At 39.3% G+C, this 17,542-nt stretch overlaps 2 protein-coding genes and 1 long non-coding RNA gene across 3 annotated transcripts; 2 read left to right on the top strand and 1 right to left on the bottom strand.

The window, feature by feature from the left end:
* The first annotated feature begins 3,002 nt into the window (after positions 1-3,002).
* LOC105050584 (homeobox-leucine zipper protein HOX19-like) lies at positions 3,003-4,169 on the top strand. Its single transcript, XM_010930667.4, has 3 exons — positions 3,003-3,411; positions 3,512-3,591; positions 3,745-4,169. Exons 1-3 carry the CDS (start codon positions 3,058-3,060, stop codon positions 3,995-3,997), a joined length of 687 nt encoding a protein of 228 aa, XP_010928969.1. The 5' UTR covers positions 3,003-3,057; the 3' UTR covers positions 3,998-4,169.
* A 6,144-nt stretch (positions 4,170-10,313) lies between these two features.
* Positions 10,314-11,477, top strand: LOC140851067 (uncharacterized). Its single transcript, XR_012133865.1, has 2 exons — positions 10,314-10,552; positions 10,862-11,477. It is a non-coding gene; the product is annotated as an uncharacterized lncRNA (long non-coding RNA).
* Positions 11,478-14,124: 2,647 nt separating this feature from the next.
* On the bottom strand, positions 14,125-14,626 carry LOC109506178 (AUGMIN subunit 1). Its single transcript, XM_019852226.2, has 2 exons — positions 14,314-14,626; positions 14,125-14,233 (listed from the first exon to the last, which is right to left on the bottom strand). The coding sequence occupies exons 1-2, from the start codon at positions 14,397-14,399 to the stop codon at positions 14,125-14,127; spliced, it is 195 nt and encodes a 64-aa protein (XP_019707785.2). The 5' UTR covers positions 14,400-14,626.
* Between the last annotated feature and the right edge of the window lie 2,916 nt (positions 14,627-17,542).

Consider the following 17,542-nt stretch of genomic DNA (forward strand, 5'->3'; position numbering starts at 1 on the left):
TACGACCGTCCTAGGGCATTGTCCTGCCAAGGACATAGGTTAATCCTGATGACCTGACAATCCATGCCGATTTGACAGCCTCCGATGATTTGACAACTCAGTTGTCTGTACCATTAATGGCGGGACCATATCGCATTCTACTATAAAACGGGGTAAAGCTCAAGCTTTGGGTAAGCTCTCGAAAAGCTCTCAAGCTCTCTCTCTCTCCTGTTGAGCCTCTGATTTTTTGACTGTTGCCTAGTCTCCTCTCTGACTTGACCGTTGGAGGATCCCCGCCGGAGGCATCTCCGGTCAGTGAGAACTTTCCTTACAGGTGCGTGTCCCGAGCGATCGGACGACGAGGGGATTGCCTGCAACAGGTACCAATAATGAAAGAGGAGGGGATCATTTGGAGAGGAGGTGGAGGAAAGGGAGACAGTGGAAAAATATATGGAGGTGGAGGGAGTCACCATAGAGAAGAAAAAAATAGGTGAGAAAGGGAGAGGAGGAAGGAAGAAGAAGGAGGAGGGGAAGGAGGGATGCTAGCAATGGAAAAGGAGGCAATGAATCTGAGAAAAGGGAGGAGAAAGAGGAAGAGGAGGCAGCGGAGGATTAATGGACGGAGGTAGAGGGAGTTACTATAGAGAAAAAGAAATGGATGAAGAGGAAAGAGAGAAAGAGACGGAAGAAAGAGGGACGCTGGCGATGGAGGAGGAGGGATGATGAGGGAGGAGGTGCAGATAAGCCTATTTTTGTCATTTTATAAAGTGATTATCTCATGTGATAGTCAGATGACATTATTTCATTAACGGATATAAATGGTTAGACCATATTAGAATATATTGATAATTAGAAGGATCAGTTTGATATTTTTTAAAATACATATATGAATATAAGTGAAATTGGATTAAAGTTGAGGATATAATTTTATAATTTTTTCTATTAATTACAGATTAATATACTACTTTGGATATTGTAGGAGTGATATGCATATGTACGTACGTATGTGTGTATGCATGTACACGAAACACATGAACTCTTTTAAAATCCATGATTAGCTTTTTCATGTGATTTGAAAAAATGATGAGCTGGACTATTAATTTAGATTTGACCGGATAAGTTGCGATTTTAATGTTGTGATGGTAAACCTAATAGGACAAAATACTAGGCAACAGGGCTCTCTCCATGCGTTGAAATGAACAGGAGTAATAGACTCCTTGATAGCATATAGACAGAAGCTATGGGAAAAATGAAAGTTTTAGCTGATTGAGAGGTTGGAACTTCACAATGCTTGCAGAGTTTTCTTCTTGCAAGGTCTTATAAGAATTGGGGTCCTCGGATATGAACAAAATGATTTCCATGCATTCTTCGAGATACATATATACGACATCATGATCACCGTAGTCAAAGGGATGGTATGCATGGCTTATCCTCCACATGAATCCCTCCTTTCCAAGAGTCACCACGCTCGCTGACTGAGATTAGGTGTTGAAAACCTTAGTCAACTTTGGACGGTCAGACTTGCCGCTTACGTCATGTTCCACTTCCGAAAACCTACTCGTATCTTATTCCACATTCCATGCACGCAGGATAATGCAACATTTAGGAGTTATAAGGAAGCTTTTAAATGGGAACTTTTGTACGCTAGCTGCAAGAAAAAACCACCTCAGCGTGGATGGGACTTATCAATGGTGGCACGTGCATTGACCACCAGACATTTCATACGTGTGGTGGTGCATGAGCCTCCCTTGCCTCGTGGGTTGGCCTTGCAGTTGGGTGGGCCCAATTTGGACGCTCCTGTCAACGGTTGGGGTGCATGCATCGGCTTGGGGTCCCACCATCAAGACCGGGCTTTAGTTGCCGGTAATCATGAGATCACAGGTACAAGGAGTCGCTCCCAATTTTCCCTTCGGAGATGATGGAGGTGAGAAACTAGAAAGTAGATGAATGCCATTCACATGGTGCGGGGAGCTAACTTAGGTCAGATTTTAAATACCCGTTAAACCTATTCCTTCCACGGTTCAAAAATCAAGTTGAAGTTAGATAGGTTACATCCAGAACCTACAGTTAATATTTCTAATCGTTTAAATCAATTTGAACTAATTAGATAGGTTATATCTAGAAATTACAGTTAATATTTCTAATCGTTTATATTAGACCTAGTTTGGGTGGAACACTTTTTTGTCCTAGGTTGGGCTGGACATGATTTTTGTATCAAATCTAAAGTACAAAAATGATACAACCCAATGATCCGATATCAATGGATCTCTAATAGGTTAGAATTGCCATTGGTGCATGGAATGCTACAAATGGCTCGGATTTAAAGCAAAAGAACCAGACCCAATAGATAAAATGATGGATCAATGGGGTTCAAATTTTCAAAAGTTGCAGGTGTAATAAGATTTTGAAGATTTAAGACAACCGGCAAAACTTTAGGAACCAAAGATATATCGATCTAATGGAATTACATTTTGGATGCGCAAATGAATGCCACTTGTTTTGATTCATTAATTAGAAATAGACTCGAGTCATCAAGTTAGAGTTTTGGTGGTGACGTTGGGAGAACCAGTCCACTACACGCAATCATTCAAAGGTTGGGTGTTTGTTATCGTTCCCTATCATCAAAGATAAAATATAGCAAAACAAAAGGGTGGGATGTGAAAGGGCCGACGACACGTTGTAATTTATTCTCATGTAGCGGATGGTAATTGTGCGGTGAGGGTGTGCCTTGAATTGAGGGGTGTTATTGTTTTGCTACGAATTTCTCCCCGGATGATGGCTTTCCGGGAAACTGCCGCGAAGAATTATATGTAGGCTTAAATGAGATATGGACCGTTGTTTCCATATCCAACAAATGTTACGCTTATACGAGTTCCTTTCTATCTCAGCGTTACAGTGACACATTCCAACGCATGCCCCATCCCTATATTAAATCACTAGAAACTCCCGTTCTCTTCATTTCCTTCCCCTATATATATATAATAAAGCCCTCTCATTCTCTTTCCATATCCCTAGCTATCACACCCTCTTTACCCAAAAAAATCCTCCAGGCCTTCACCTTCTCCTTTATAGCTTGGCATGGAAGAAGATGAATGCAATATTGGCCTTGGACTTGCCATAGGTGGTGGTCGACATTTCAGCTCTCACCAAAGTAGCAACGGTGGAGGGAAGTCTCCCGTTCAATTCCACATCCTATTTCCTCCTCAACAGAAACAAGGAGAGGAAGAAGAGGAAGAAGAAGAAGAAGAAGAAGAGCCGAGAAGAGAAGAACAACACAAGTCGAAGAACATCAATGAAGAAGAGGATACCATGAGTGCCAAGGACATCAGTGATGGTGGCAGCAACCAAGTTGGGAGGAAGAAGCTCCGGCTAACTAAAGAACAGCTTACGTTGCTCGAAAAACGCTTTCGGGAGCACCACACCCTCAATCAGGTAACCGAATTCTATATCGATCAGCCATCTTTAATCTTTCATGCAAAATATTTCAGACCCCAGCTTAGTTTTTGTGCTGACCAATAGATCTCTTTGGAAGACCCAGAAACAACAACTGGCTGGCCAATTAAATCTCCGGCCTCGTCAAGTGGAAGTCTGGTTCCAAAATAGAAGAGCTAGGTACTAATATATCCATCATTAATCTATGCTTTCATTTGGTGGCAATATTAGCATCCCTCTGTTACATGGCCAAGAACGTAAGGTTCATACGCGGACATGAAACAAGAGATGCAAGCTATGACGTTTTGATGGATTTGGATTGCATGCGTGCAGGACTAAATTGAAGCAGACTGAGGTGGATTGCGAGTTCCTTAAGAAGTACTGCGAAAACCTAAGAATCGAGAACCGGAGGCTGAAGAGAGAACTGGAGGAGCTGAGGGCAATGGAGCCTGGGTGCCCCTTCCATATAAGGGTCCCAAAGGCCGCGACACTACTGACCATGTGTCCATCCTGCAAGCGGATCAGTGACAAAGGAAATGGTGCCTTGGACACCATGAAGGGCCGGCCATCTGGTTCCTGTAAATGATGGAGTAATCAGACTTTACATCAAAAAAATAATCGAAGGTTGAAGGCATACTGTTAGCGGATAGGAATAGATGACGGGATGAAAAAGAAAATTATTGGAAAAGCTATATTTGGTGAAATTTTTTTGTACTGTAAGATAGGGTTTCTATGGTTTAGTAGAAATACAAACTTACTTCTTATCAATTTGAATGGCAAAAAAACAAAAAAAAGTCTCCCAAATACTTGCTAATACTATCATCGATATCATTTTATTACAGTATCAATACATAATAACATGGTTAACATTCAATATACCAAATATCGACATGGTATTAGTTTAATATTGATGCGGTACATTTTAGGTTTTTATCTCTTTCAGAAAGCTTAACATGCATTCATTTTTGACTGCCATTAATTAGATGATCAATTCTGAGGCAATTAGTTATTTTACACAGTTCTTTGCATATCACTAGATTTCCATTTACAGAGTGACCTGTTTTGTGAACAAGTCAAATACCAAGTATCCTGAATAAAGGCCATGGGGACCACATAAAATCACATGCATACAATCTAAAGGTGAACAAGAATTCCCCTTCAATTTTTTTCCACAATCATTTTTGGCAAAAATATTCTTGAGCATGTGGTGTTGTGAACACCTATAATGGCACGTTTCAGTATGTTGGTTGAGGCGAAATCAAATCAATTTCATGCTTGGGGCCAATCATACGCCTGAGTTGTGGACAGTGACATTTTCTAGAAACAATTTTGAGCCAAGATCAAGATCAATTATACCCAGTATGAACATCAGTCATCAATCCTCAAAGACGCAATCTGCAATATATGCCTCCCTTGAAAAAAAAAAAAAGAAATAAAGAAAAAAACTAAACCCACATACCAGAGCTTCTAGAAAACTTGGATGTGATCATGAGATTTCTTCGGAGGTTAAATGTATGCACACAATTTTCAATAATACGCTTTGGCCAACCGTGCAAGAATATTAGCCGATCTAATTGAAATAATTGCCCAATCAATACTTCTTAAAAAGCCTTAAAGCATGATGGACTTATATTGGAGAGAGAAAATGGAGTAGTTTGCAAAGTATTACTGTTGGACCATATTTTGTTCATCCGATAACGTTATGGTTTTCTGATGATGTGGCTAGTACATGGCAATGTGACTTGGTCATCGGGACCATGTGACTTGAGTGACATCGCATGGCTTCTTCGGTAGCTCAACAGACTTCGGCTCCAATCCAACCTCGACGAGATCCATATCATCGAACAACCATCAATCTTACTTGATCTCTGCCTCGATCCTCTGCAAGATCCATCGAAGCTCTAGAGGGTCCCTGGCATGCAAGGCATCCCGATCTGACAGCCAACGGTGTTGGCAGTCTTCTCCTACTAGTAAAAGATTGATCCTGTCAGGACCGCCTGACATCCACTATCTCTGGCTCTCTGACAGCCACTTCTCCGGGGAGCAGCGACTTATCACCTGACAGGCCTCCCCTGATAAAAAAGGGCCAAAACCAACATCGTAGGAAGTTTTCTCTCACTCGCTTGCACCCTCCGTCCTTTATATTCTCCCTCTCTGACTGCGATTGACTTAAGTATCGAAGGATCTTCTGTAAAAAAACCTCCCATTAGTCTTTCCGATATGCAGACTTTTCTTGTAAGTACCCAGAGGCTGCACCCGATGTCCCCCGCTCCAGCCGACCGGCTGCCACATCGCTCTAATCAAAGAGGAGCAGCAACAATGACCAATAATTTCAAAAACAATTTTAGGATGATGCGCAGCATGACATAAATCATATGTGATTTTTTTTTACATGCTATTGTTGCAGATCCTCAGCTTGGGTCAAATTAGCTGGAGTAAGATGGTGCCCGACTGAAATGAAGGTGATCGAATCTACAAAATAAGTCTCTGATCACAGTTGGCTTCAACGGAGACCTTCCAACGCTCAAGTTAGGCATCAGTAGAATAAATAGAAGGAGCGTGTGTGAGAGTTGCATGCCTTGGGGATCCTTTGATTGTCTTTATTTATAGAGATAAGAAGTATGAGACGGAAGAATTGGAGGCCATTCTGACTCCTTTAAATGCATTATCCCGAGATCTTCGATCTGATTTCTCAAAATTGAGCGATTGTGGTTGCCTTATCTAACATGTAACCAGTTGCTCCCAACTATAGTATAATTTGAAAAGATTATACGGAGGTTTCCTGCCAACATTTTCGCCTGCCAACATTTTCGAAGATAGCGATCAAAGTAAGGGTCGGACGGAGTGTAGCTTGGTGGCTTTCCACATGTATTGCTGGAGTTAAGGATCAGCAGTAGATGTCTGGATCAAAGTCAGAATCTGGAACCTGATTCGATGCCCGATATCTAAAGATCATTTTGATGATGAGCCAACAGCCAATGTGTAGATTAGCGACTTGATACGTGGGAAGATGGAGATCGATCGCCAATGTGACGATCAAAGGCCTAAGTGTGGGTTGGTGAGTCATGCAGGAAATATTGATGATGAAGTCAGAAATCAATATATGAATCAACGATCGGAGTAGGAGTAAGCAACTGATTCAAGACGGATCATGGCTGAAGTCTAGCCGTATCTCTGGTTCGGACACCAAAGTTCTATGCCATGACGCATGCAATATATGATTTTCTAGTACTACCTATAGCTACCTGGAGCTGAAGCAACCATGACAAGAGAACCCATAATAAATCATGGAAGATTAGTTGGTGTGGAAGTATATCTTGATAGTAATTGCACTACTTAAGCAGGTGTTCTTCTTTCAGAACAACTATAGGAGTGCACCAATCTTACCACAGAAATGTTAAAAAAATTTCCACGCTCAATTACCACAGATACAGCCCGGTCGCCAAGCACGGACATGAAGAAGGCAACTTTTAATTATACATTTTCCTACACTGAAGATAGTAGAGATCAAGAACGAGGTATATATGATAATAATGTTGATAAATTCCAGTCAGCTCTAAAGTATTAAAACATTCAGATTACGTCTATTTACGAAATTACAGAGTGGACGAAATCCACCAATCACCAATCATGTGATTTTACTTAAGATGACTGGTACACTGGACACATGGTGGTCCCTTGCGTACGTTTTCTCTGAGGCGGCTAAGAGGCTTGGCCACCATAAACTCCAAAAGATGAGAATGAGTTGTTGTCATCATCTTTCCGAGGTTTTCTAAGAATTCCTCGTTATGTTTTCTTTCTTCTCAGGTTTCATCGCGGCAGCATTTTTCTCAATATCAAAGTCTAATTTAGCTTGTCCTTTTCGCATCCAATTTCGATTGTCTACTAAAAGGATGGGGGCTAGGTCGTCAGCCTTGACCCCAGCAATCCTCCTGTGGATGGAGATTGCCGTGGGGTGGATTTTTGATCGAACATCAAAAACAGTGTAATAGAAGCAAAGGAAAAATATGTAGCCACCACAGTAGTGGTAGGTTCCTGGTCTATTCCAAGGAATCTTGATGGACGATATCTAATTTAGCAAGAAAATAAAAGGCTTCAATGTCCACGCATGCCCAACAGTCTAACAACTGTGATACCACGATGTTGAACTACATTAGATAAAAGAATCACCTACATTAGGATGGAGCCATTTGTTGGTCTCTGGCGCAAATCTTATTACGCGTAGCATGAATAGATCATTGGAGAGGATTTCACAAACACTCTTGGATGAGTTGAAAACCAAGACCATAATATGTCAATTTATACTACAAGACAACCGAAGAGATTAAAATGAGTGCTATCTCAAATAGGATTATAAAAATTATTCTCATCATAACCATCATAAAAAAATATTCCATCATTATCCTTAAAATTTGAATTAAATTAAATAAATAAAATAAATCCGGATATGTGTTAGTGTAAACCATATTCGGATGAGCTTAAGCCAGAATCAGTCCAACAAAAACATCAAAATTCGGGGTTACAAGTATATATATTTTTTTGGTACCCTTTGAGCTATATAAGTTGCCGTCCGGTCCTTACAATTGCTTAATCCGGGGCTATCATTGAGGTGTTGCAGGTGGCAGGCGGGATCCCCGTTCCCCACCCACCCAGCCCCCTCCATCATGAGGAACAAAGCTTGTGGGAAGGAAAATGCCAGCAGTCAACCGTCCAAGAGACCAAACACTAAATTATTAAGTCAAAGATTTGGTGTTGAAAAAGGTTTACATGCAGACGAATGCGTGGAACCCAGTACGCGCTTACACCAAAAAGAACCCAGTACGCTCTTACGAGGCAGTTGATGGGCCATAGAGAATAAACTAATGAACCCAATGAGGTCTAGAGCCGCTTGTAAAAGAGATCAAAGCAAAGAATGCTGGAAAGGAACAACAGTGGCACACAGGAACAGATCAGAACTGTAGACTATGTCCAAAACGGGTTCATATATTGGCGTCAGAATCCTACTTAAAATTAGTCCGCCACATCTGTGACATCAGGTGACACGACAGAAATTTTTGTCATCCTCCTGTTAACAATTCTGTTTAATACGGCACGGCTCTTCTCATCCAGACACTTGAGGCAGGTGTAACGCTGCTCCAGGAAACAGCATCCGCATCGCAGTACGTTATTTATAGAATACTTATAAAAAATTTATTCAAATATTTATATTTTTTAGATAAATATTTTTAAATAATATTTAAATAAAAAATAAATTTTAATATTTTTTATATGTTCAAAAATGATTCGAAAATTTGTTATTTATTTTTTTTTTATTATCAATTTTTTAGATAAATTACTGAGATTCATCCATATTTTTCATAATACCCTTTATTATATAAATATTAATATATTTAATAATATAATATATTATATTATATTTATTATAATAATATAAGATATTAATATTATATTATAATCATATAATAAGATAATAAACTATAGTATTATATTATTATAATAATATATTATATGAAAATAATAAAAATTATTATTTAATAATAATATTATATTATATTATATATAAGATAGTATTATATATTATTATTGTTAGATTAAAGATATATTAAAAATAAAAAAAATTATTTTTTCGATTGATGAAAAAATAATTTATTCATCTCCCAAATCAAAAAGACTTTTTCTCTATTTCATCGATAAATATTATTTATTAAAAAATAATTTATCTATCTAAAAAAATATGAAAAAATAGATAAATTGATCAATAAAAAATTCAACCACTTTCTCACGATATTTATCCTCCAAAGAACCGACTCTTAAAATTAAGCCAACCTGCTATCCTTCAATAAAGCAGCCTACAACATGGTATCGTATTCTATTCTCCCTCTATTTTAATTTGTTGATGCCATCTATTTCATGATGACTGATACTTTCGAGCCTTCCACCACCTTTCTCCAAGCCCCCTTCTCAAGTCCTCCATGTCCCCCTCTTTCCACCTTTTGATTTATTACTTGGATAAGGTCCAATGGACCATGCCAAATTCCACCGTAGATAACAGGCCACGTTACTCATTATATTATCCGTTCATAAAATTCTTTATGCATCGTGGGTGGTGCAAAAAATCAGACATAGAGTGCACCATCTTATCCAATTAGTTCATATATATAGTCACTACTTTCCAACGCACATTTAATATCTATAGTTTCTCTTTTCATTTGAAAATTTTGAATGACAAAAGTACTCCTGCTTTTTGAAAAAAAATTATGAGATCTTGCATCATATTATAATATTCTGTATTAAACAAAATTATAGTATTTTGTGGTATATTATGACATTCTGTGGCATATTATGTCTTCGCGCGTATAGGAAGTCATAATATGGAAGGGGTATTTTTGTTCGACCACTTTCTAACTCGCATTTAATGCTTGCAGCTTTACTTTTTCGTTTGAAAATTTGGAATGATGAAAATGTTCTTGTCCTTTGAAAAAAATTATGATATCCTATGTATATTATGACATACTGTGGATAAAAATTATGACTTTCTAAATCCAAGATGTCATAATATGGACATAAAATGTCATAATTTTTTCAAAGAACATAAATATTTTCGTCATTCAAAATTTTAAACGAAAAAATAAATCTACAGACATTACATATACATTGAAAAATGATAACTACGTAGACCAATGAAATAAGACAGTGCGTTCCACGTCGGATTATCTACACCACCTACTGTGCACCAAGAATTTCTCTACCCGTCTAATTATTAATACGTTCCACTCTCCCCTACCACCACACTATTACAGCCATCAGAGACTCTCTCTCTCTTCTCCCATCCATACAAATTGTCGCGCTAAAGTAACCATTCGTTTTCTCCAAGCAAGCCAATGGCCGTCTCCTTTTCTAGTTCAATGTATACTTTGGCTGCTGTAATCTCTTCCATGACCACTGCCCTTGCCGGCAACTTCTACCAAGAGATGGATATCACTTGGGGCGACGGCCTCGCCCTTTCCCTCGACAAGGCCGTTGGCTCCTGCTTCCAATCCAAGAATGAATACCTCTTTATTTTTTTTTTTTGGTAAAAAAAAAAAATGAGGCATTCAAGTTTGAGATGCAGACTTGTCCGTGGGAAGTCACACCGTACCATGTAAGTGATCGCCATCTTAGCGTCCATGTCTTCCTCTTTCTATGATTTTGGCCATGTTTCGTTGTAACCGAGACTTTCGCATGCATCTGATTCACATAACGCGTGATGAGATCGACTTTGAATTCCTCGGTAACCTCGATGGGGATCCATGCATCCTCCGTACCAACGTGTTCACCCAATCACCTATGGTTTGATCCAACGAAGGACTTCTGTAGCTACTCCATCCTCAAGAATCCACAACCAATCATGTAACTAAGACCACCTAGAAGTTCATTTTCTGACAGCTAATGAGTTGATTCATGCATGCAGCTATCTTCACAGGGACCCATCGATCCATGATGAAATCGACTTCTGAGTTCCTTGGAATCCTCGGTGGGGACCCTTGCCCGCTCCATATTAATGTCTTCACCCAGGGCGAGGGGAACAAAGAGCAGCGATTCCACCTCTGGTTCGATCCCTGCAGAAATTTTCACACCTTTTCCGTTCTCGGGAACCCCAAGCATGTCATGCGAGAGTCCTCTAACAATATATACGCAAATGCTTAACATGTCTTGCAAACCTTCCACCTATATATATATATATGATGATCTATTCTGTCCTTTCTGATGGTGATCAAAACCGGGTGATGAGGAACGGGCTGGTGAGAACCGACAGGAGCCAAGTCCTCTTCATGTTTTTGGTTCTCGGATGCATCTAGCTGTGGGTCAACAAAATCTTTGTCCAGTTCCTGGCCTGGTTGAATTAAGACCTGGACTCGACCAGCCGAGACAAGATTTGATGGGTGCAGAGGAACTACTTGATTTACAACTACCGCGCAGATCGGCGATTCCCTCTGAGCTAACTAGTCGAGTGCTCCATTGCTTGGAAATAGACGGAGAAAAACCAATTTTGAGCATGCTTCTCCATTAAATCTTCTATCTGATAGGTATGGATTTTGTTCATTTCTCACACCCATAAAACGTGATGTACGAATTATCTTCATGTAATTTCATGCAATGGATTTAAACATCAGCATATGTGACTCATATCCATAAATTTACTGATGTGGTCACTAATCATCCCTCTTAAGTAGATAAAGAATGATGTTTTCCAGTGTAAAACAGCTAGCATGGAGCTTGTAGAATTCCAATGCTAGCTACAGTGTTTTCGTTAAAAGATCTAATTAATTACTTCTAAAAGGAGATTGTTGTTTTTCTTCTAGAAAACATAATCACATATTAACTTTCAGTTTATACATTTCTTAGTCCTTCTGTTGACAATCCTTGTTATTCAGATATGTGTATGACATCATTTTTAAAAGCCATATTAATAATGAACCTGATCTTTTCTGAGTGCACTACTTTTCGCAACTATCTTTGTACATTCATAACAATTCAGCACGTTGCTGGGATCTAAGTAAGTAGGTAGTGAACATAGAACAGGTCAAACCAGAAGACGACCAAAATCAGCACTCAACATTGCAGGAAAGATGGAGTTTACCATGCAAAGTGAATACTTTTCCAAGACAACCGGCCGCACAACAAAAAGCATACAGCTATAAAATATATAAATTGATGATTGTCTGACTGCTTAGCTGCAGTTTCAAATGGTGTCCATAAATTAAGAAAAGTTCTTGACAAGTTTATAAATAATGTGAAGGCCAATTAACTTAGATCAAGGTCCAAAATAAGGATTGAGGAAACACCTGTCCAAATTCTTCCTCCCTATATCTAAAGAGCAACAAATGTCGACACAATCTCGCCTATAGGATTAAGTCGGAAGGTTGCATAAAGTGTACCAACTTAAGCATAGCATGCAGTGCTTTACAAGGCATGGCAAGCTCAAGCAATAAGCATCCAATCAGCTATTGTAATATTGCAGCAGTGGAAGCAGAATTGGAATATCCCACTTTTATCCACATATGCAGATGTCACAATCAATTTAAAAGGTGACCAACGGACCCTAATTCAAATGGATAAGAGGTCAAGTAAGAACGTAGATGTCTCCCATCTGTATGTATCCTTCCCTTTTACGTCTCTTCTTCTGAAATATACAGTATCTACCAGCACTTTGGAGATACTTCAGCAAGCTACAATTGTGTAGCATATCAAAACATCCAAGCACCTCCTAGATGTATTATAGGAAAATAAACTGAAGAGTCTATTGGGAATTTTTCTTTTTTTCTTGCCGCTCTTGATAAGCTGCTTTCTAAGGAGTCTTTCCTGAAGATGAAGGAGTGAATTAGATGAGAATGTCTACCAAATTACAAATTTTAAAGTTGCATCTTAGGATACATTCATTAACCCATGAGCAGGGTTGTAAATGTTGCTCGATAACCTGAAACAATGATTTGTTTGGAAGCCTTATATGGTTGCTGTTGGGAGGAAGAGGAGAGAATATCACAGAGACAAAGTAAATAGGGTAGAAGAAAAATAATAAAACACCAAGATTTTATGTGGAAAAATCTGAACCGAAAAAAAACTAAGACATGAAGGCAAACAAATCACTATTTCCAAAAGATCCAATACAAGGATGGTTACAAGTAGTATCCCTCAAAAATAAATGGAGGGCAAAAATCTATTACACACAAAATAGATTTTTTTTTTCTTCAAGAAAGACTCTTTATGCCACTCAAAAGTCACACACAACAAAGCTCTCATGACCCCTTTTAAACAAGCCTCGAAACCCTAAGCAGACTAGGCCTAAACTACGTTACGATACTGAGTCAGCTAAGTCGACTAACCTGAAACTAAGTCGGTTCACAAAAGCACTGAGTCGACTCAAAGAGTATATCGTGTTAGAAGTCGAAAAATATTGCTCTCTGTAAAATTCTCTCTCAGATATAGTCACCCCATCCTGAAATTGGGCCGACCTATTTTGAACTTAGTCGACCCAGTAACAGACTGAGTCGACTAAGATGCTGAGCCTACTGATCTAAAATATCTTTGCAAATCTTCTTCCTCTCTTGAGTTTCTTCATATGGTTTGGCATCAAACTCGTCATTTATTGGGCCATCTTTATTAAGGAGGGATAAAAACCAACAGTTGCATAAATTGAGAGGGGGAATGTAGCAGGATTAGGTATAGATGCAGGCAAGAAGTAGTTTTAGAGAAATGATGGGAACGAGAGTTCATGCACAAATTTAGATAAAATCATAACTAAATCAAATTGAAAGTCAAATATGGCGTTTCACTAATAATTACATCTAAAATTTTAGATTATGACGACTCAAACTGATCTGATGATTTTCTATTGTTAGCATTAATCGAAATGCACGCTTTGACTGGGACTTCAACTTTGGACTCAATCATATTACAGGACCCACATTAAGTAACTTGATTGTGTTGTATAATTGGCTTGATCGTATCAATAATGAGCTACAATTCATTTCTTATCCTCCAATATGATTCAAATGTAAGTTTTATCCTTTCTCGCAAACCAGTCAGATGACCCGAAATTCACCATCTAGTAGTTATAATGTTGATGCTGAATACATGCTGATAACATTTTTTTTTTTTTTCTTTTCAGAAAAAAGAAAGGAAAGAAAGAACGAAACATGTCATGGGAGCTCAGTTAATCGTTTCACATACATGTCAGTCAGGCGTGGTTGGTGCAGAATTCAAGATTTCTTCAAGATACTTCTCCGCAGCTGCATCTTGTCTTTTCTTATCCACAACCGCTAATGCAGCAAGAGCTTTATCCTGAATAAATGAAGAATGCATTAAAGTCTATATGTATCACTTGCACACTATTAGAAATTTAAGGGGAAAAGACATTATATAGGTGGCAAGTGTTGATAGTTTCTCAAGGTATCTATAATGGGCTTTGTTTTCTTCTCGAAGTCTCTCCTATGCTCTGCCATTTCCATCAGCACACCATGACTGATGTCTGGAGCATAGCCCACATGATTTAATATTGCCCGTTCATGGCACCTTTCGAGTATGGATCAGTAAAAGACATTAAGTTTCATGTAAAGGAAAGAGTGTCAAGCCAGAAGTAGTTCAGTTTGCAAGTAAATGAGTTGGAAATAAATGGCAAATTGTCTGAGTCGTATTCGAAGTTCAGAAATACTATTCTGTCTTGAAGCATGTATAATGGCAGGTAGGTAGGTTTCAAATATTTTTTTAACATGAAATAGCTTTGGTTGGTAGCAGGATGTGCAAGGTTCAGCTGAATTACCAGAGCTGTAGAACAGATCTGGAAAAAGTAGATTTGATCTAAGGTTTAAGATTCAAGAAAGAAGGTCCATTCCTGCAACATTTAGGCAAGATCTGACTTCACGTAACAGAGATGGCAGCACAATTTATAGGCTTCTGCTCATCTTAGATTTGCTACTGATTACTGTACATATGTTGGAGCTGATCGAACCATCCATTGAGCCCAAGAAATGAAATAAATTTGTTAGTTTTCCACTCTCTTAAATTGATTAACAGTCGACAAATGCTAATCTTCTATGCAGCTAATCAGGCTTTAGCCAGTGATAAACAAATGCCCGATGTTCTATGATGTCAGATGTTCTATGTGCCATGACCATTCCAGGTTTGTCCAAGCAGCTGTAATGCATACCTTAATTGTACAAGAAAGAGAATTAGTAATTGAAAAATTGTAATTACAAAAAGAAAAGGCCCAAAGACAGAACAAGCAAAACCTACGTGAAAAGAAGCATGATTGATCTGAACATTTAACGCTCAATTATATGTGTGAGTGCGTCTGTTCTATATGCAAATAAAGGGAAAGCACTCAGCCAATGTGGGTCATCCCAAACAGTTTAACCCAGGAAACTTGGCATCCCAGAGAATTAGTGAACTTGTTTAAACTATCCCGGGAGTTTCAGTTCAAAAGGGACACAATAAGCCATGCGATCAGGCAGGGCAAGAAATGGGCCAAACTGGGCTGGGCCACACTCCTACCTAAGTCCGCTTCAATTATTTTTTCGGGCATTGGGCCAGGCTTAGATTTTAAACGTTTAAAATTTCAAATTGAGATATGGGCTGTATCCAAGCCTGAGCCCAGCCCGAATTACTTTATGGAAGATCAAGGAATGCATCTCTAAAGAAAAAAATGCAGGAATTTTCTAGACAACCATGGAATCACGGTTCGTGATGATAAAACCACATAGCATACTATGGTGCAAACAATCAAGAACCCTTTTTGATTTTTTTTTTTAATATTTAAACTAGAGTTTTATGAGATTTGAATGAAAGGATGAAAGAAAATTATAACACAATAATGATGCCGGAGGATTATGGGTTCCTGGAGAGTGAGGATGGAAAGAAATGTAGGTGGGCTTTTTTTTTTTTTTTTTTTTTTGTGGGGTGGGGGGTGGGGGGGAGTTTTAACCTTCAAAACATCAAGAATATAGATGGACATGATCAATCAGGAGAAGAGATCGAAGAGCAGTAAAAAATCGAAAGAAAGAAAAAGGAGGGAGAGATGATGCCGAACTTGGTGCTCGAGAACTCATTTAGCTTTCTTCCAAGAGAGAAGATGATGTTGGCAACCTTAACATCGCAAAAGACCAAGAGCTTGAATACCTTCTCCAGAAGTCTACTTCTCTGCTTCAAAAACATCACCTATGTGCTCGTCGTGTTCTCTATCAACTTCATCTCCATCTTCTTCATCGCCATCTTCCCCTCCTCTTCACTTGGAGTCAGGATTCACAAAAATACCATCGTCAGCGATGGAGGAAGATCGAAAGATAGAAAGAGGAATTTTATTTGCCCTAATATTCGGACGGATCGAACTAAGGCTCTTCGAGACAAAATGACAATGGGTGACAAAATAAAACTTTGAGCCTTAAAGTTAAAAACAATTAGTGGATTGGCTAATTGATTAGAATAGGACTAACTTATGAATCATGACTCATACTAAATAGCTAAATCCATTGGACTAGGGATCAAGCTCGGATCGAATATTCAGATTATTGATCGAATTTGAATTCGGACTAGGACTGGACCCAAATCGAATCAAAAATATATTCGAGCCCAATTTGAAAGATAAACGGATTCTATAATTAGATCCAAATCCGATCTATACTATTTTGAATCTAGTTCAAAATTTGATCCAAAGACGGATCGATCTGCTTTCAACCCTACAATGATGCGGCAGATCTAGAGGATGATGGTCGATGCATGCTCACGTCCGTGATGTTTGATTGGTTGACATGAGTTCCGGTTGTATCTCGCACGTGAGGGAATGATTAACCTTCTCTCGCGACGACAACTGTTGGATCGTGCGTTGGCCGCTTCGAGATTTATGCAGACGGCGGAAGGAAGAAATTCGAGTGCTTTGCGTTCCATGCAGCGCGCGATCCATCGGCGCAGCAGGTACAACCTTTCTTTTGCAAGAGAAACAGAAAGAAAGGTAAAAGTCTAAAAAGGAAGCCGGAGCTGCTTCTCCCCGGGCACCCTTACCTGGCACATGGCTTTCCTTCGTCCATGCTGTGAAAGGAACGGTGCTCGTATTTTCGAGTTTCGACATATTGACATCACTCTAAATAAATTCTTATGCTTGTACGAATTCTGGCGCGACCAACTGCCCGGATCCGGTCGTGGTCCCCGGATCCTTCGTGGCTTTCAGCGCACCGCACCCACCGATGCAAATACGAGAAGTTATTGCACGTATGCACGGTGGATAGCACGCAATTGGAAATGGGTGAAATACAAGGGGTAGCCTGGCGTGTTATCCACCGTGGGATTTGATGCGGTCTAGTTGCGCCGGGTGCATGCAATATGGAGGCTGCAGGTACAGAGCGAATCGTGTCCAAGAGACAGAGAAGGCCGCGAGATACCATACCTTTTATAAGATAAGATGCCACCGAGAGGTTAAAAATATTAAATATATGACATGCAGTACTATTATGACCCGGGAAAGGAGCCTCGACGACGGACTCACGGAGGAAACGGATGCGGGTCCCGCAAGTGGAGTCCAGATGGGCAACCTCACACTGGGACCGGAATTCGCTACGGCTCGGGCCTTCTTACGTTTCTTACAAAACCCGCTAGATCCTTC

This window comes from Elaeis guineensis, chromosome 8 (genome assembly GCF_000442705.2).
Source record: "Elaeis guineensis isolate ETL-2024a chromosome 8, EG11, whole genome shotgun sequence".
Lineage (NCBI taxonomy): Eukaryota > Viridiplantae > Streptophyta > Magnoliopsida > Arecales > Arecaceae > Elaeis > Elaeis guineensis.